General features: G+C 34.6%; 1 protein-coding gene across 1 annotated transcript; it reads left to right on the top strand.

Annotated features, from left to right (window-relative positions):
• Positions 1-3177: 3177 nt before the first annotated feature.
• LOC149779352 (uncharacterized) lies at positions 3178-18386 on the top strand. Its single transcript, XM_089938606.1, has 4 exons — positions 3178-3309; positions 9052-9236; positions 16129-16272; positions 18011-18386. The coding sequence occupies exons 2-4, from the start codon at positions 9059-9061 to the stop codon at positions 18169-18171; spliced, it is 483 nt and encodes a 160-aa protein (XP_089794732.1). The 5' UTR covers positions 3178-3309; positions 9052-9058; the 3' UTR covers positions 18172-18386.
• The last annotated feature ends 3417 nt before the right edge of the window (positions 18387-21803 follow it).

Genomic DNA, 21803 nt, shown 5'->3' with positions numbered 1-21803 from the left:
ATGCGCTAATCCTGAGCACTGTCAAATTGAGCGGGGTCTTTGCAATGTTTTATACTGAAATTACGAAGATCCTTTAGCATATCACATATCAATAAAGTTTTCGCCTTGGAATAATAGTAAAATAAATCCCAAAATTCTACGTATTTTCATTTATAATGTATCCATAACATCATGTATATACTGTACTAATCATTCGATATGTTGATATCGTTGAGTGAAAAGTAAATTATTTTATTGTGGTATATATGTTTCATTTACTTGTAATAAGATTGACACCTATTTCAGATCGGTAAATATCAATCTTCAACTGTCTGTCTGTCATGACTATAACATGAATCTAAGTTTCCTATAACCTGAAATGAACTGTTATTTCCTTTACTTGTCTGTGGTGTTTATTTGGAACATTTGTCATTCATTCGTTATGGGAACTGCTATATATTCAAATTAAGTCTCGTGCTTTGTCATCGGTGTATTTTTCACATATGTCTTGAATTAAAATATTTTGCTTACCTCTGTGCACACCATGTGTTCTACAAGTTTTGGTCTTAATTCTGTGTTGACTAGATTTTCATTTTTTAACAGAACATTGTAAAATACTTGGTTAGTTGATTATATAGTCATGTATTGATTTCTGACAAATACAAAACACTAACATAATGTGTTTGGCTGTTTTGAATGTATAGAATATTATACTGTGTTATTTATAAATTTATTCTTGCTGAATTTCTGTGCCAGTCGCTTCGTGATAAGCTAATTGGTGTTATAACAATTACATTTTGCAACTGTATCTGATTCAGCCGTTGTATCGATTGTCTTAATTACATTGAAGTATAATCTTCTGCATCTTGAAAATATTTATGGTATATAGAAATAGTCAAACCTAATCGAAAGAAACAATTATATCCGTGACTCTGTTATATATGATCAGGGCCGGCCTGCTGCCGATTGAACCGATCTGGTCCAATCGGGGCCTGCGCTCACATGGGCCCCGCGCGTTAGCAACTTTTAAAAATATAGATATAGAGTGAGAGTAATTTTAAGTGATGAAAGAAAATTTTAAGTTCAAAATCATAAATACCTTTTCTAAAATTTTATTTCCAAATGCAGTGCTCACAGAGGACCTCGCGCGTAAATTCAGGGGTCCTTGACAAAATGATACAAATCGGGCTCCGGTGCTGTCTGTGATGACACCATTTTAAACAATATTGTTTTCGAACTTATTCCTATATTTAGTCTTTAACTCATTATGACCACCATACTAAAGTAAGATTAGGCGTACTTTTCTGTCTTTATTTAACTGCATCCAAATGTTTGAAAGTAATATTATTTTATTTTATCAAAACATTGACAGATATTTACAAATTATTGTCAAATGTTTTATGTATCCAATTTCCATTGCTACACAACAGCGTTTAAACCAGCGACCGTATATAACCCGAATCGATTTTGTTGGTCTGCAGTGTTCTTTTACAGGAGTATTCCTACTAGTCCTGGACTTTAGCTTTCTTCCTGACCAAATATGTTATTTCAAATCTGGATTAAATGTTTAATGACATTATATATTTCGCCGCTTAAGTATAGTTAGAATATTCTTCTGAAATAAATCCTTTCAAAGTTGGTCTCATTATAAGTCTGTCTTCAGTCTATATATTTTACAGAGTCAAAATTGTGGAATGTTTCAGTTGGTGTTCTGTTTTCAAATATGATTCAATGTCATTGAAACCTCTACCCAATGTCGGTTGTTACAACAGTATAATCCTCACTCTAGGAATGTCCTTTTAAACGAAACCCTACGGATATGATTCATTTTGTCATTCTCTTATTTATCCTCATTATTTCGTATCTGGTCGATACACATATTCGACCGTGAATTTGGTAACACTATATCAAACGTTTTTTAAGTAATAACTTACAAATGCTGTTAGGTGTAATGCATGCAGATACGAATCGTAAAAATGTGTACCTAATATATACGAAAGAACAATCTTTCTTCCCACCTTTCTGCAGCTACATGCATGTCCGTTTAAATATATTCTGATGTACACGATTACGTGAAAACTAACATAGATGTTCACAGCTATCTCTCGACTCTCCTATTTACTAACCTACCTGCATACGTATCTTTCTACCTACTTACCTACCTACATGCATATATACATACATGCATGCATACATACATACACTGAGTAACCAGTTTCGTTTACGTTCTAAACCCCACAACATAATAGACACAAATCCGAAACCGTAGCTATTCAAATATGCGTATAAATCGATTTATTATCTGGCCAGTGCTGCAAGATGAATTCTTATACATACATGCCAACATACGAATGTGTGTGTGCGTGTGATTTGCATTGTTAACGTAGCTTTAACAATGTTTTAGTCATATCGCTATTATATCTGCAGTGTGGCAGTTTATAGCACTTGGGTATCGTGCCACAGACATGTAGCATGATGTCCCATCCAGTGACATTATCCTGGCACCAGGTCGACCAGTCATAACACTAATCTCCTAATGCTGAGCGCTAAGCGAGGCACCTGTTAGTACCATTCTTATAAGTCTTTGCTATGACTCGGCCGAGGATCGAACCCACGGTTCGTTAACAGTACGAGTAACTGTAACATTGTGGTAGCGCTGCACGTGATAAAGCGTCTGTTTCAAAATACATATGCACACAACATCTTCGTACTATGAAATGCATCATTTACTATTTTATACTGTGTCTCTGAGTTACTGATTCTTTTCAACCCATATAGTTGAAGATAAAAATAGGCTTGTGTTTATATATACTTTACCTGTTTGGACTGTACAGCGTTTAATAAATACACCTTTTTCATTTTGCGCCCGATGTACAACTGTTAACATTTATACGTGTCTGAACTGTTATACCTGGTGAGGTTTTGGTACAAAGGTAGCTGCAAAGAAATGCAAGTTTTACATACATACATATATACATACATACATGCATACATACACGCAAGCATGCATACATATATGATTACCATGCATAGCATGCTTAAATATATTCATTCAGTCCCGATAATATTTCTTTATGTTGCAATGTTTTTTTGTTTGCTTATATTACGCATAAATGACGCGGTTGCCAAGTCTATTTACCTTATTTATCTAGCGAACTTTAGCAGCCTTGATAAATGTCCCGAAATATGCATGCAGCTTGATGTCGAGATAGTGCAGATTGAATCTGCACTTTGCTACAATGTGTATTTTGAAGGACAAACACCCCCTCTTTGTTGTATATTATACTATTTTCAGGGGCCGTTAGTTCTCTTTACTGTTGGAGAAGAAAAGTAAGTAGCAAGTTGTAAGTAATTTATTTTAAGATGATAAGAATACTTTTCTTTTTAAAACAAATGTTGTCCTTTAAACAAATATCATTTAAAAATTCTGAACGTGTATTTTTTATCAATAATATCAAGGCTCTTCTGACGCTATACAGTTATTTGTAAGTCTTTCATCTCCTTATTTTAAAATGTAATAGTAATGCAAATTGCAACATTACGTAAAGGATTAGTCCCAGGCGTTGAGACTCACCATATATTACGAAAAAGCAGGTTGTGTACAAACTATATATATATATGTTGATTGACTACATTCTTCAAATATTTAGTCACACAGAGATAATTGTTAATGGAACACATGATATGTGATGGTTGTATGCGATATTTGGCAGTGTTACTGATCATTTGTGTTGAATTCCGTTTCCAACTCTAGCACAACCGTCTATATGCAGTATGTACAGTCTTGTTTCTTTGAAGATGTTTTGAAATCGTTAGGGTTGGCCGTCAAATAGAGGAGAGTCCTTTCCAATACAGTTTTATTTGCACATGATCTCTGTCTAGCAAATACTAGTCTTGCAGCTACATGTTAAAGTGGGAACGATCCATCATTCTCGAAATGCGACCTCACTTCTTTTGTTCCCTTTGGGTAGTTCAATCTTTCACTGTGGTACATGTTATCAGAAGTATTCAATTTCACGTAGCTGGTCTTGCAAAATCTGTCGAGTTTCCACACCAGATTAGCGTATACATCTGCGTTATTCGATTTGTTTCATTTACTTAAACATTTTTCTGGGTAGGACATGAATTGTAAACATACATGCAGCTGCTCACAAATGTATTGTACATGTACAAATCGTCTTCACTGAATAAGAAATGCACGAAATTGTTGACAGAAACCACCTTGGCATTTTAGTATGCATTCATTTTGTCTGGTTTAGAAAGCTTTACTCAGGTCATTTTGTCTTCAGCTTCCCTTAAATTTCAAGGTCGATGAGGACATGAACAACACAAATGATAATCAAATGGTATTCTTTCATCGTCATTATGGTGAGTGTCATTACAATCAGGCATATATTTGTCATTGAGACAACACATGAATCTTTGAGCATTGTCTTTATTTGTAATTTAGTAAAATATTGTGTTTTCTATAGATGTGGATTTTTTCTTGAAATATATAGTGTGACAAATGGAAAGCCGTTATTACGTTAATTTCGCATACAGGGTGATACAATTGTAGCCAAAATAATTATCATGTCCTTGTGTACTGTTTGGGCTCCATGGTTAGTAACCAAGGAATACAAATAATAAAAAACCACCAGGTCTTGTAAACAGTAACAAAGATATAATCGTCAAAGAAAAACAAATGAAAATTTAAGAGGAACTTGCAATATTATGAATTGAATCCAAAACAATCCTAAATAAAATTTAAGTAATGTCTGAAAGAATGAAATGTTCAGTAGAAATGTCACATCCGAGAATATACTGATCCGCTAACTATCATGACTTGGCACAAATGGCGTTGTACATAATTCCTTTAAATAATTCCCAATAATTCCAGATGGTACTATAGTCCATATAATGAGTACTTTCTATTTGTACTGAATGAAAATAAATGTTTCCTCTAAAAAAAACATAAAAGCGTCTGCATACTCGATGTTACATCAAAAACACCCGGAATAAGAATAAGAAAAATGTCTAACGACACCTTCTATTATATGACGTAAGAGAATAAACACGCTTTATGTCTCTACTTATTACGTGACAAATCGCAGACCTCCAACATCGTAAAACAGTTCACGTGATATAACCTATCCAATGGAAAAGAAGTTAATTAGTATAAGATCTCACTTGACTATTGTAAAACAACCCCAAACTTGCCACCCTGTTGACTTATAATTGAATTATCAACAACAGCAAGCGCGTACATATGCACCCATTTACAGATGCTATGTAATTCTACGTACTTAGAACTTAAAACAGATCATATGCACGTATACAAAATAAGGGTCATATTTAAACACTACAATTTACAGTCATGTTTTAAAAATTACAAAAGTTATAGATATACATGGCAGTAGGAAACTTTAGGTATAGCTACCCACTATCACTAGCGATTGTAGACGCTCAACTTTAAGGATTTCTATCAAAATGCTCTAAAACATTTGTACAATATCGATGTTGGCCAAAAAAAACCAAAAAAAAAACAACAACAACTGAGCATATGTTGTTGAAATTCAAAAGAGTCGTAATGTTATTTAGTACAACGGTTTTGAAAATCCTTTCCTGAACCGCACACATACTATCAGCGTTATTATTTCGTGTCTCTAGCAAATTCGATAACACGAGTTATTGACTTTTGTCAGTGTTGTACAACATATACATAAGAGAAGCTATATATTTTATTTTATACACCTATTTGATCTTTGAACGGAGATAGTATAGACTACAGGCAACATTATATTGCCCAAGTGAATAAACTCCTCACATCCCTGTCCAGTGAGTCCGCTCGTTTTTTGTAGGGTTTGTACTATTATTCACATTAATTAAATCAACATAAGATGCACTTATGATTTAAACATGAACGATGGTTTTAATGAGGAAAGTATAGCACACAATCATGTGATTGGTGTCTTCAACACTGAAAGCTCAGCCATTCACCTACGGGAACATTATACGTGGTTTAAGAAGCATCAACAACAACAAAGCATTAAATTACAGTATGTGTGCCTGGTAACCATGAAATTTACCTTAGAGTGTCGACGACATGCTATTGCATCTTTGTATCATTGAATATTTAAACAGAGTAGATAAATACAGCGAAACGTGTACACATACCTTACTACGAACATAATTCTTGTTGGTTACTTGGTAAAAGTTAATTTTCAAGATTTTTATTTAGCCTAAATTGTCTTTCTCTCTCACTCCATATATCTGCTTATTTTGTCCCTTATGCATGAGAGGGGAGGGGGAATAGAGAGCAGACAGGATTGCGACGAAATTGTGTACCATATTTAATTCTTTAGAAAATGGGAATTAATAATTTTTTCAATGCTATTTTCATACGTAATTAATAATTAATAAATGGAAATTCATCATTGATCTATATACCTAGTTTCCACAGCACACAGTTGAAATCTATTTATATATGCGTATTAATGCGCCATTGGCGGATCACATTATGATATACCAGTAGTATCACGCATCTCAGGCGTGTTAAACATAAATAACGTATAATGGCGAAAACCTTTGCAATTTGACTGTTTATGTCTTGAATAGATATAATTTTATTTCACTAGATATGCTCGTGACACAATAATATATCCATTTCACTAGTGGAATACATCAGTATACCAATGAAACGTAGATATCCTCCATGTATATACAATGATTTATCCAACTATGTCTCCGTGTGCGTTTAAATTTGTTTGCCAATAAAAATACAACCTTTGTGAGCATTGTCTAAATTTAAAACATATCCACATTAATTCTGCACATATTTTGTGAATATAATATGTTCGTGTAAACTGACTTTTCATCACAGAATGTTAAGCTACAGTTTGAATTTATTTATATATATTTTTAGCATTAAAGAAGTCTTCAAACAACATTATAAATATTAACTTATTAACACATTATAAAATTACAATCAAATAAAAATGACTTATGGTTATACAAATATTTAACAGTGATAACTATCATTTCAAAATATGCCTGGTGTCATTAAGTATTGAGCAAAGATGGAGGAGACACGCATTTTGCAATAATTTAAGAACAGAACCCCAAAAGCAAAACAGTTTGCGGAAGGAAAATAGTTTCAAAACGTAGAAATGAACTAATTATTGCAGAAAGAAACTTCTGAATTTTTTTTAATTCATCCAGACAGAAAAGTGTACGTGGTTTATATATTTAATTTAACTCTTGATTATTGAATGTAGAGGAATTTTACATCATATCGTCGATATGAATATATGACACCAGCTGAAATATGCAATGAAGAAATATATCTGATGTTTTCATTATTTGTCTATCGTACAACATATGCGTATGCAATTTCCAAATTAAAATAGGTGAAACAGGCAGGATCGCAAATAATACCTTTTTTATGATAAAGTCTATCTTTCTCATTTCACGGAAAGAGAATCATCTTCGGGGAATATGTACTATATAGTTAAAGTCAAATATTTTCGTGACATTTGTAGAATAGTCTTAAATATAAATTGTTTTGTTTTATCATATTTTTGTTATAGTAATTGCTTAATTGAAAACAATAGTCCATTCTAAAAGGACGAAAACATTTTCTCATACATTTTAATTGAATGGAAATAATAGTACGCAAATGACACAACATTTAATGCAGAGTTTTATCGATGCAAAAGTTCCAAGATCTGAAATAATGAAAGCACAACCACCTTCAATTAGTTTTCCCAATGGAAGAGAAATAATACATAATTGATCATGAAATTTAACAAAGGACAGTACAAAAAAAGTACAAGAATCATTTAATAAAAACATAGGTTTCACGCTGGTGAGTAGACTAACATAATTTTGTTTTGATTTATAAAGCTGTTGAACCTTACTTAAAGAAGACAATATATAAACGAACTCTATATATATACTCATCGTAAGAGCAAATACATTTTTCGATTCATAGGAAGGAAATACATGAACATGGAGTACGCCATTATTAGTATGTATCATAGAACACGAACTACAATTATTTGATGAAATATTAAAGACAAAGTCCATTGAAGAGCGGTTTGCTTTATTAAATCAAAGATTTGATCAATGGATACACTAAGTCACAGGCTGGAGTTTAAGCAAGATAAATTGTTTAGCTTTACATGCTGATAATTTTAAACAAATGCGAGCAAAACTCATCGCGTAGATTTACCTGAATACATATTAATTAACACTACAATAATGTATACAATAGTGTCTATACTATGTTTTTGTATCTATAATAGAGTCCATTCCATCAAGATATCATCCATTAGGTCACGAAACTATATATGCCACAAAACGATAACATTGATAAATATATCCATCTGTTTGGAATAAATATGCATGATATTAAACATTGAAAGTAAATTTAATACTTTTGTTAATCTGTGGAACCAGTTAACAAATGTATAAACTAGTGAGAATAACGGAAATAGAAAGCAATAATTTAATTATATTTAAAAGAGACACTAATTGTAAACGTCAGTGTATTGTGAAATAAATGATTTATCAATGTTGATCTTACCCCAAATAAACAAAATAACGGATGAAAAGTACTTTTATAAGCAGTAATTGAAATTTTATTTATTCAAAATTTAATGTTTAACAGCAGAAAAGAGTATTCATGCAAACATCGAAAGCCATAAACTCAGTTTCATACTCCGGTTGAATCTGTTGTTGACAAACTGTATAAACAAATTGTTATTTCTATATTGATTTCTTAGAACAAACCAACAACTTCCAAACACGTACATAATAAAAGTACTTTCACTCATGGGAGAAAGTATACTGATAGTTGCGTTTTGTTGGTATTTACTAACCTAAGAGTAAATCCGCTAATATCTGCTCAGTATGGTCGCAGTTAAATATTGCCTGTTTAAGGAGAAAATATATGTACTTGGAATCTGCAAAGCTGCATTTTTTATTTGAAATATGAAACGAAAATATCAACAATTACAGAATATTCTCCTTCACTTTGCATTAACATTTGATACTTTTTCCCAACAATTTGTTTTAACTCTTGATTTCCAGAGAGACAATGGATGTTCCAACATTAATTGGTCTTGCAGTAGCAGGTGGGACAGTCATCCTTAATATAATTTCCTTAGCAACACCAGATTGGTTGGATGACGTAGATGATCATAACGGACTATGGATAGATTGTGACGATGCAGCAGGGCCTTCACTCTGTCAAAGCATTGGAAGTTATGCCCCCGGTAAACATTAGTGAATGCATTAATATTTCTTAAATGTTTCCCTCATGCAGGTCGTCTTTTTTTTGGTTATTCTTTGATTCTGGACATGGTAGTTTGAATTTATATCTGTTTCATGTAGAAATTGAACTGTTAAGAATCACTATGGTTCTCAATAATTTCTTAAGTAAATCTAAATAACAAAAAGATTGCTCATCATGATGTTTAAAATATATGTTTAAACATATAATTGAAATATTACTTTGCACTGTTTCTAGCTTATTCCTGTAGTAATATTCTAGTTTATTGCTAAAAACCTCATATACCACTTTTCTCAGTCAGTAATTAGCATTTGCGTAACACAGAGGTTATGTCATGGTTCTTTGTCCAAGAAGGAAATGTTTATAAGCAAATGTGTTGAAAAAGAGAACTAGCATCTCTGTAGTATATAAATGCCATCTCGAAGAGCAATATGTGTGGGTCGATTATGTTTTATTTACAACGACTTTTGTTAAGAGTCCATGTTTCAAAGCTGGCAGGCGTAGAACAGGAAGAAGTATTCCAGTTATCTAACTTATTTCGGCACAACCATTTAAAAAATTTCGACCGTTAATTTAGATAACCTAATTCAAATTCCAATTAATTCATCAACCTTTGTGTCAACTATCCAAGAAATACCTCTGCGCATTGCACTATTCAATGCCCAGTCAGTAGGACCACCGGAAAAGCTCACAGAAATAGTTAATTTTATCAACGGCCAAAATGTTGACATATTTTTCGTGACAGAAACATGGATAAAAACATCAGGCAATGAGCCCAAGTGTGCGGATCTAACACGCACTGATTACTCCATCAAGTCGTTCTCCCGTAATTCTCGCGGAGGTGGAATTCCTGTCATCACAAAGAACTCCATGACAAAACATCTTAACTATACCACAACATTCAATTTCGACCACAAATCGTTTGAACTGGTCCAAACCACACTCACGCTGGAGCAAAATTCAGTCCATTTTTTCTGCCTATACCGCCCTCCTCCTAGTAGAAAAAAACAAGCTGGATGACTCTCTCTTTTTGGAGCAGTTTCCAAATCTCCTGGACTATGGAAATTCGATAGGTGGCAACCTGATTATTCTTGGAGATTTCAACTTTCACTTTGACTGTCTCGAAAATATAAACACATCAAAACTCCTAGATTCCATTCATGTTTTCAACCTCAAACAGTCAGTTAACCAGCCCAGCCATAAACATGGTCACATTTTAGACTGGATTCTTCACAGACCTGATGATAACATTCTACGGTCCTCCCTGGTATCCCATGACCATGTATCAGATCACCTCTGCATTATATGCCATCTTGACGTATCAGTCCCTAACCCTCCACCTTTATTTGCCACTAAGAGAAACCTCCGTATGATAAATAGAACCAAACTAATGCACGACATCCAAGCTAACCTAACAACTTGCTTACCTCCCACAGCAGAACAACTCGATAACTGCCTGCGTTCATTACTTGGCAAACATGCCCCAGCTACCAAGTGTAGAGTATCAATTCAAAAGTGTTCTCCATGGTATAGCAGTGTTTGGGACCAGCTTCGCACTGCTTAAAGAGACCGCCGTAAAGCTGAGAGGCTCTGGCATTCCACCAGACTCACTATTCATAAGCAAATCTATGAAGTCGCTAAGAAGAATGTCACAAATATAGTCCATGAAGCGAAATCGGCCCACTACACAACTAAGATCATGGAAAGTTCCAGGTGCAAAGAGCTCTTCGAGATTACCAACAAGCTAAAGTCAAGGAACAAATCAACACCACTTCCAACTACCTTCTCTCTAGTCGACCTTCCGGACATGTTTGCAAATTTCTTCCGTGACAAAGTACAAACCATTAGAGATAAGCTTGACACCACAATTTCAATAGACTCGTCGTCTCCATACAGTTGGGATACAAAATTTGAGCGGCAACCATTAGCAGCATTTGAACCTGTCTCTATGGATTTTGTACGTACAATCCTGATGAAGAGTGCACCAAAGTCATGAAAGTCATGTGAACTTGATCCAATTCGAACATCACTGCTGCTTGAGTACATAGATCCAGTATTGCCTTCACTAACTGATGTTATTAATACCTCTCTCTCATCAGGGGAATTCCCATCATTTTTCAAAACTGCCATCGTAAAGCCTCTGCTGAAGAAACCAGCACTAGACCATAACGATTTAAAGAACTACCACCCAGTTTCTAATCTCCCATTCATTTCAAAAATCTTAGAAACGGTTCTTCTATCCCAGCTTGTATCTCATCTAAATTCAAACAGTCTTTCTAGCAATGTACAATCTGCATATCGCCCTTGCCACAGTACTGAAACTACTTTTCTAAAAGTAGTTAATGACATTCTCTCTGGGCTGGATAGCGGAAAGATTACAGTCCTCACCCTCCTTGATTTGTCTGCAGCATTTGACACAATATACCATGATATATTATTTCACCGTCCCCAGTATGTATTTGGCATTCATGAAACAGCCTTACTGTGGTTCAAGTCCTACTTGGTCAACAGGACACAAATTGTATCTGCAAATAGAATACACTCCAGCCCAGTTGATCTATGTTGTGGTGTTCCACAGGGGTCTGTTCTTGGACCTGTTTTCTTCATTCTGTACACTCAGTCGCTCTCAAGTGTCGTAGATCATCATCCAGTGTTTCACCAACTGTACGCTGATGACACCCCAATATACAAATCTAGCCACCCAACTGAAGTTGATGCTACCATCCAAGGTGTAGAGAGGTACATTTCTGATGTGAAATCTTGGATGACTTCTAACAAGCTGCAGATGAATGATGATAAAACTGAGGTCATTCTGGTCACAACACAAAGACTTTCTCATTCTCATCCTTTACCTCAAAAAATAAATATCAGCAACACCAACATTAAATTCACACAATCAGTACAAAAACTAGGTGTTACTCTAGACAGTACTCTCACATTGCACCAACATGTCATGAACATATGCAAGGCTGCATATCTTGAGCTGAAACGCATCAGCTCCATTCGCAAATATCTTTCAGCTGATGCCACTAAAACACTTGTGTGTTCATTAGTGCTTTCAAGACTGGACTATTGTAACTCAGTTATGTCTGGTTCATCTAAATATCTACTCCAGAAACTTCCAAACATTCAAAACACAACTGCTCGGATCATACTTAGAGTACCACGATCAGAGCACACCTCCCTGCTGCTCTGTACCCTACACTGGCTACACTGGACAACAAATTTTTACAAAAGTCATGTTACTGAAATAAAATTAGTCAATTCTTATCAATTTTTATGTGCTGAACACGAATATGACAGTCAAATTGCAAAATTGGCTCTAGTTTTTTTGTAATCTGCAAGAAATTAATGTTTACATAACGAAATGCATTCCAATAGTAAAAGGTCAACTGTAATAGCCTACCTATAAAAAATCAAGTCATTGACTACATCTTAGATTTCTTCGCCTGTCTCTTGTACAGCTGTTCGGGAGCATCTCTGAGGAGTGTCCAGCAGTAGTCAGCCAGCATTGTAGTGGACCATCTTCCCTGGTATCTTTGTTTCATTGTTGCGATATCTTGATGAAAACGTTCGCCGTGTTCATCACTAACAATACCACAGTTGCTAGGAAAGAAATCCAAATGGGAATGAAGGAAGTGAATCTTTAGAGACATATTGCAGCCAAGTTTCTTATACTTCATCAACATGTCTTCTACTAGTTCCTTATAGTTTTCTGCCCTAACATTTCTGAGGAAGTTTGTAGAAACTAGGCGAAAAGCATTCCATGCTTGTTTCGCGTCACCTTCCAGCAAGTTGTTGAACCGGTCATCTTTGAAAAGCTCTCGAATCTGAGGACCCACAAAAACTCCCTCTTTAATCTTTGCTTCGCTGAGTCGAGGGAATTTTTCATGCAGGTATCGGAATGCTGGCAAAGTCCGGTCAATGGCTTTCACGAAGTTCTTCATCAAACCTAGTTTGATGTGAAGGGGTGGTAGCAAGATTTTCTGAGCCTCAACCAGAGCTGGGTGTTGGATATTCTTCTCTCCAATGGCTACATTCTGCCTGTGAGTCCATTCCTTCCTCATGTAGTGCATTTCCCTTGCTCGGCTATCCCACTCGCATAAGAAACACATGTATTTTGTATATCCTTGCTGCAGTCCCATTAAAAGGGCAACTACCTTCAAATCACCACAGAGGTGCCAGCTGTACTTGTTATACTCAATGGAATTCAGTAGCTGCCTTAAGTTATCGTATGTCTCTTTCATGTGGACAGCATACGCTACTGGAATAGATGGAAGAATGTTTCCATTGTGCAAAAGCACAGCCTTGAGACTCAGTTTCGAAGAGTCCACAAATAGTCTCCATTCTTGTGGGTCATGAGTGATTTTTAAAGCATTCATGAGGCCCTCAATATCGGAACAGAATATCAGATTACTTTCCTTTCTGAAGAAAGGCTCCAATTGCTGGTGGCGCTTTCGATATGCAGTAATTGTGACATCTTCTTCTAGAAGATTCCATTGTTGGAGTCTTGATCCTAGCAATTCTGCCTTGTTCTTTGATAAGTCCAAATCACGAATCAGGTCATTTAGTTCTTCCTGTGTTATTCTGTGTGGGGTTGATGATGCACCACAGTGAAAATCTGGATCACTGCATGCTGATGGACCAGGAGAAGAACAGGTCGACTCACCTTTGTCTTCGTCAGATGAATCAAGAGAATATTCTGCTGGAGGTTCTGGAATAGGAAGTCCCTCACCATGTGGAACTGGTCTCAATGCAGACGGAATGTTTGGGTAGACTATTCTCGACTTCTTTCGCTTCGTTATTCCGCCGGAAAGAGGAGGAACCAAGCAGAAGTAACAGTCATTTAGGTGGTTGCTTGGCTCTCTCCACACCATTGGGACTGCAAACGGCATTGATGACCTTTTGCAATTCAACCACTGTGAAAGCTGTGTTGTACATGTAGCACAGCATATATGCGGAGCCCAAGGCTTGTCTTGGTCACCAACCTTGCATCCGAAGTAAAGATGATATGCCTTCTTCACTTGAGAATTGATACTTTTCTTCTGGTTGGCAAATGTCACTTCCCCACAAATATAGCAAAAATTGTCCGCGGTATTAACACACTTTCGAGGCATTACTGTTCTTTATTGTACGTAAATGGATAAAATAATAAGTTTTATGTAACAGTTGCTTGAACTGTCTCGCACAACGTCTAAAATATTTTAAATGCTGAACCTATCTGATTGGCTTTATATAGTACACTGCTTACGTCAGCTTCAGCAGCCGCCTGGCATTAGTATAATAGGCCTACACATGTATAGTACACTGCTGACGTCAACTTACTTCAGCAGCCGCATGGCATTAGTATTGCATTGCATCAGAAAATGATGCAATCAACTGTGGATGATGTGAGCATGATGGTATTATGCAATGTTACATCATTATTCCGGATGTTGCTGCAGTCCTACTGGAGAAATTTACACAGTGAAACATAGAAAATGAGGTATATGAATATCTTCAAAACGAGAGCCAATACAAATTTTTCACGGTTATATTCGTGTTCGGCACACCAAAATACTACAGATTAGGGCCTTTTCAAGTCAGTAATGATTTCACTGTTGACCAGTGCTATCCATTCGATCCAGAATCAAATACAATATTTGTTCTCTGTGCTACATTTCACTGTCGGACTCTAGTCCAACATACCTATCTGACCTCACCCATGTGTACACACCAGCAAGATACTTCTGACAATCGTATACTCATCATTCCCACTGTTAAAACAAAGTCATATGGACAGCGTTCTTTTGCATACCAGGGCCCAGCAATGAATTGCCCACTGAACTTAGACACAAAGACACAGTGATCCCATTCAAGAGGGCTCTCAAAACTCACTTATTTCGACTGCAAGAACAAACTTAAAGACCTAATAATGTTTCCTACCTGATATATTCTCAGCATGTTTCTATTTTTTTAATGTTTTCCTGATTTCATGTTGTTTGTTTTTGTAATAATATTATTATGTTTCTTATCTTATAGGTGTTGTCTAATGTTGTAAAGCGCTTAGAGCTTCTAAAGATTAGGCGCTTTACAAAGTCCTCATTATTATTATTATTATTATTATTATTATTATTATTATTATTAAACTAAGTAGTAGTAAAGACCGAAATCCAACAAGTTTTGTAAATTTTAACAAATAATTTATCTTCAAATAATATATTACAAAGTGGAAATTTAACAGGAACGCATATCATTGTTCAATAAACCTCAATTAGTGCTATAAATTATATGACAAGCGCAAAATAATACAGCATTCCAAATAAATTCCAGTGCTGTTCGGAGTTAATTAAAAGTACATAATTACCTATGGCCGCGACTGATGCTAACAATGTTGATGAATCACAATGATATAATCCAAATGGTCTTTAATGAATTCGTAATCACCCCAAAATAGTGAATTAGTTCAAGATCCAAACTGCACTTGAATGAAAGTGTAGTATTGTCAAAATATCACTTTAGCTCAGGAAACATAAATGAGCACTTTGTAAATAAATTCTCTCAAATATTTAAAACAGAATTTAAATGTATTCTAGTAATACTTATGACATAATATAAAATGAGTATTACTAATATAAACAACATTAATAGACAAGCCTAAGTCACAATTAGAAAACCATAGTCATTTTGATAGAAATTTCCATCAAACAGTAAACAAATGTCGTTTCTGAAATCTTCTTGGGTCGGACACAGAGCTGTATGTAAAACTCCAAGTCATGTATTCATTTTTGTCATATATAACACCAGGCACGTAGGCTCAAACTGCTTGTCTCAGTTATGAACAAAGGTCAATTATACAATACAAATTAGATATGCATACCACTTGCTTTTTATAGCTTTTCTGAAAGCAACACAAGCTATGGAATTGCTGGGACTTCTGTTCCTTATTGCCAGCATTTGCTGTGTATCAATACGTGTCGTATTTATGAAAGAGAAGGAAAGGCTATCGCTACTAGGAGGAATATCCAGTATCTTCGCAGGTAAATGATATTAATTAATCAACGGACCATATTATCCTTAATTATGATAATCGTTGATATTTTAATCTTCCTCTTTAAAAAGGATGTTCCACATAACTTTTGAAAATGAAGTACATTCTAAGATATGAGTATTTTGTTGTTCCATTTATGTTTTCTTTGGTGCTCTTCGTTATTGTTACAATGAAATTAAACGTGACTTACTGGTATACTAAAACAATTGTCATGCCCATAATCACATATTTTAGAATTGCAGGCGGCATGTAAAAGAATAGTCTAAATGATCCAATCTTATAATCTCATAAAATATATGCTTTATGATGTCGTATCTAATTATAAATTTCAAGAAAGGCAAATAGTGAAACAAATACAGAAAACAATCGGTCGAAATTGATAATGTGATTACCGAACTTCGACAAGAATGACAGATTCCGCCTTTGAAACTTGAACATGCTAAGATAAATTGTTCGAATCTGCAGATATTTGTTGCTTTAGGATTGGTATATAGAAATCATGAATTTTAGTTTTCAATTATATCTCGTTTATTAGATCAAGAGACACATTCAAAGATAGTTACTCGATCACTGTTATATTTTTGATAGAGAATGATTAAGCCCAATTATTTATAAGAATGCAAATTCTTCAGAGAGTAGCCGGAACCAAGAAGGAATAATTGGAGGTAATCTTGAAAAACCTACCGATATGACATCATTTTGTCTGGATTATGTAAGATCCTCCTTACTGTAAGTTTAATGATGGACACTATAAAAAAATCAGGGGAATAAGGGATAAGTAATTTGTTTCGTTGGCGATTAAAAATAGTCTGCACTGTTAGAAACACGATTCTAACTGAATGTAGTTCCTGCTTACTGTTAAATTTACGAAACATATCTTCTTGCGTCGGCATAATTCTGGGTGTATTTTAATTATATTTGAAGAAGACGATACAAAAATTGTTGCATGTTGTTCAAATAATAGTCTTCGTTGACTGTTTAATTTATACAAATGCTTGAAAAAATTATAACCTGAAACAGAACTATTGTCAAGACATTGTATATAATATAGTTGGAATATCTTTCAGGTCAGGTATCATTTTTTATGTCTCGCTCTGGTCGTGTCCTACTTAGCGTAACAGACACAATGTTATACAATAGTTATTGCAAAAATTGTCCAATTGGTAACAATTCATAACTATGCTATTTCTATTAAAATTAAAAGGAAATACAATTAAGACGATATTTTCTTGATATTACAATCACGTTTTGATAGTTAATTTTCATTTGGAGAAATATTCTTTTCAATTCCTGTATAATTCCGTTTTGTACTTCATTCTTCTTCATCTTCGGATTAGTATTAACGTTATAAATGTTATAATAATAATAATAATAATAATAATAATAATAATAATAATAATAGTAATAATAGTAATAATTATCATTATTATTATTATTGATGGTACCTTCGTCTGCGACTATGATTTAATTTGGCAGAAAAAACAACATACCATTATTATCTTAGCTGTATTCGCATCACAAAATCGAATGTATAAGGTATAGGTGTGTAAAATCCTTTTCAATATTTAGCATCCTGCATTTTTGAGTAATCTTATAATGCGATGTTTTGAAGAGCGTTAAAAGTTTTAATACATGACACCAAATACGATACCATGACGTGACTAACAATCGCAGAAAAGAGTCAACGTTCAATGTTTGTAATGATGCAATTCAATGTCCATTTTCAGGCTGTTTTATGATACTGGGTGGAATCACATTTGGCGGAAAATTTACATCCTTCAACGGAGCTGCAGGCGACTTGTCTGTTGGTTTTGCTATGGCATTTGTAGCAGGTGCTTTATCAATTGTAACTGGAATCATATTCATTCTACGAAGACATCGTTATTAGATATTTCACTATTATTGACGATTTTCCTTAAAAGCTCTTCCTTTCAGTTATGAACTATATGGCGGTTCTACGTCCTCGATACTTCATTGTAGCAATGATATCAAACAATAAAAAGTAAAGATTAGTTACTGGTACTGTTTAATTCAGATACAAAGACATGCTTGATTGCAATTGTTTCTTTATTTTTGAAAGCTTTATTTATAATAACGAATGAGAAAGCGATTTGAAAATGTTTGCAGCTTGAAATAAACGCATACTTTACATATTTGTTTATATATTTATCTACGTTCTTTTGCACTTTTTTACAATCTTCTTGGCCGAGGTCGGAGACTGTTGGTGTAACATGTCTTTCTCAGCCTGAAGGATCCTTTCAAAAGAGGCCAAAGCATCTTGAAGCAAACCAAAATTAAAGTAATCTATTTCTAGTTATTCTTTCCTCAATTATCATGAAACTTTATTGTGAAGACATCAGAGACTCTATACCGGAAACCTTTATCAGAAGGTAAATGAAGATTAGACATTCTAATGTTCAAGCTTACACCTTATGTCGAAATCGGTAATGTTTTTGGTCTCGGATATAGGCTTGCAGATGATGCAGCTTTTTTATTTGGGCATGCCAGTTTTAATGACATAACCTCGATTATTGATCATTCGTACAATGTGATTACTGAAAATGTTTTTGGTTTGCAGGACACCTTATTTAACCCAATTCCGTCCGTTTGTAATATTTGTGCTTTATCTTGGAAGTTACTGTTAGTTAGCTTCAATGATGATGTATTTTTTGAACGAGGAGACGGTCTTTTTGGAACAAGTTGATTCTGTGTTGGCGAGACAAGTATTGGGTATAAATTTACTGACCGGGAAAAAATATTTTTATTTCGTTTGAATACAGTGAGATCAAAGATTCATCTAATTATCTACTGCGAAAGAACAATGTAACGACTATCCAGCAACCTATTGCATATTATTAACTTAAATATATCTATGTAACACCCGTTGAGGTACTATCCACAAACCAATTATCTTCTATCCAGTGCCCAGTAATCTGCTATCCAGTAACAAGTTATTACAATAATACCCATATTATCTATTATTCATTAACCAATTATATAATAAACAACATCTAGTCAAAACGTTTTATACTTTCCCATCTACTATCCACCAAACAAGTATCAATTATCAGCACAAAGTTATATACTATACAGCAACAATATATCTCTCCACAAACCAATTATGTTATATTCAGTACCCATTTATGACCTATTCACCAGCCCGATTTTTACTACCAACTGTCCTAGGATTCTATCTCTAACGTTAGAAACTCTGCCCACATCTATAATGTCGACATAAAGTATATACCCTCCTTCGACAAACAGACCATCACCCTCATAATCCGAGGATATCAAAACCCATTCATCTAATGACCACAAAATTAATTTTAGATGCAATAAAATTAATATACATTATAATTTAAATCTCTAATCAACAAAAGTATGTTTATTATCTTCAAGACCACCCTAAATTCCCTATCATAAAGTAAAAAAGCACTAACGCCGTCTATATTGTCCCAGCCATCACCTACCAACCTATCTGAAAACAAACTACCAGCCCGTGCACTCCGTGCACACGAGATATGATTTAAATAAAAAACCGGATATAAAATAAAAATAATTACTTATCACACTAACTATATCCCTCCACAAACGTTCTTATAAATAGGATTATTATACATCCCCTTACTTTCGTTTCGTTTATCAATCTTCCTCAGGCAGTTTCTCTTAAAAAAATATCTCGGAATGATAAGGATTTTGCCATGCTCATTCTTAAAAAATAAATGATGATAAAGAACCATGTGAAAGTTATTAAACTTCTCTTTTCATTTTACATGTTTCAAAGGATTTCTATGATAATGTCGAAATACTGCTGTTACTACGTATATATATATATATATATATATATATATATATATATATATATATATATATATATATATATATATATAATGAGGACTTTGTATAGCGCATAATCTTTAGAAGCTTTAAGCGCTTTACAACATTAGACAACACATATAAGATAAAAAAAAACATAATGATACGATTACAAACAAAACACCATAAAATTAGAAAACTTAACAAAATAAAACATGATTCAGAATATTTAAGGTTGGAAGTATTATTAGGTCTTTAAGTTTGTTCTTGAAGTCGAAATAAGTGAGATTTGAGAGCACTCATGAATAGGATCACTGTAACCTTGTGTCTAAGTTCAGTGAGCTATTCATTCCACGTTGATGGGCCCTGGTATGCAAAAGAACGCTGTCCATATGACTTTGTTTTCATAGGGGAAATAATGAATATACGATTGTCAGAAGAGAAGCGTAAGTATCTTGCTGGTGTGTACACATGGGTGAGGTCAGATAGGTATGTTGGACTAGAGTCCGACAGTGAAATGTAGCACAAAGAACAAATTTTGTATTTGATTCTGGATCGAATGGATAGCCACTAAAAGGTACAGAGCAGCGGGGAGGTGTGCTCTGATCGTGGTACTCTAAGTATGATCCGAGCAGTTGTGTTTTGAATTTTTGGAAGCTTCTGGAGTAGATATTGAGATGAACCAGACATAACTGAGTTACAATAATCCAGTCTTGAAAGCACTAATGAACACACAAGTGTTTTAGTGGCATCAACTGAAAGATATTTGCGAATGGAGCGGATGCGTTTCAGCTCAAGATATGCAGCCTTTGCATATGTTCATGACATGTTGGTGCAATGTGAGAGTACTGTCTAGAGTAACACCTAGTTTTTGTACTGATTGTGTGAATTTAATGTTGGTGTTGCTGACATTTATTTTTTGAGGTAAAGGATGAGAATGAGAAAGTCTTTGTGTTGTGACCAGAATGGCCTCGGTTTTATCATCATTCATCTTTGGCCTGTTACATGTCATCCAAGATTTCACATCAGAAATGCATCTCTCTACACCTTGGATGGTAGCATCAACTTCAGTTGGGTGGCTAGATTTGTATCTTTGGATGTCATCAGCGTACAATTGGTGAGATACTGGATGATGATCTATGACACTTGAGAACGACTGATCGTATAGAATGAAGAGAACAGGTCCAAGAACAGACCCCTGTGGAACACCACAACATAGATCAACTGGGCTGGAGTGTATTCTATTTGCAGATACAATTTGTGTCCTGTTGACCAAGTAGGAAATGAACCACAGTAAGGCTGTATCATGTATGCCAAATACATGCTGGAGACGGTGAAGTAATATATCATGGTCTAGTGTGTTACATGTTGCAGAAAATCAAGGAGGGTGAGGACTGTAATCTTTCCGCTATCCAACGCAGAGAGAATGTCATCAACTACTTTTAGAAAAGTAGTTTCAGTACTGTGGCAAGGGTGATATGCAGACTGTACATTGCTAAAAAGACTATTTGAATTCAGATAGATACAAGCTGGATAGAACAACCTTTTCTAAGATTTTTTATATGAATGGGAGATTAGAAACTGGGTGGTAGTTCTTTAAATCGTTATGGTCTAGTGTTGGTTTCTTCAGCGGAGGCTTTACAATGGCAGTTTTGAAAAATGATGGGAATTCCCCTGATGAGAGAGAGGTATTAATAACATCAG

This window comes from Sinohyriopsis cumingii, chromosome 17 (genome assembly GCF_028554795.1).
Source record: "Sinohyriopsis cumingii isolate HCF-2022 chromosome 17, ASM2855479v2, whole genome shotgun sequence".
Taxonomy (NCBI): Eukaryota; Metazoa; Mollusca; class Bivalvia; order Unionida; family Unionidae; genus Sinohyriopsis; species Sinohyriopsis cumingii.
This window is presented reverse-complemented; position numbering and strand designations above follow the sequence as displayed.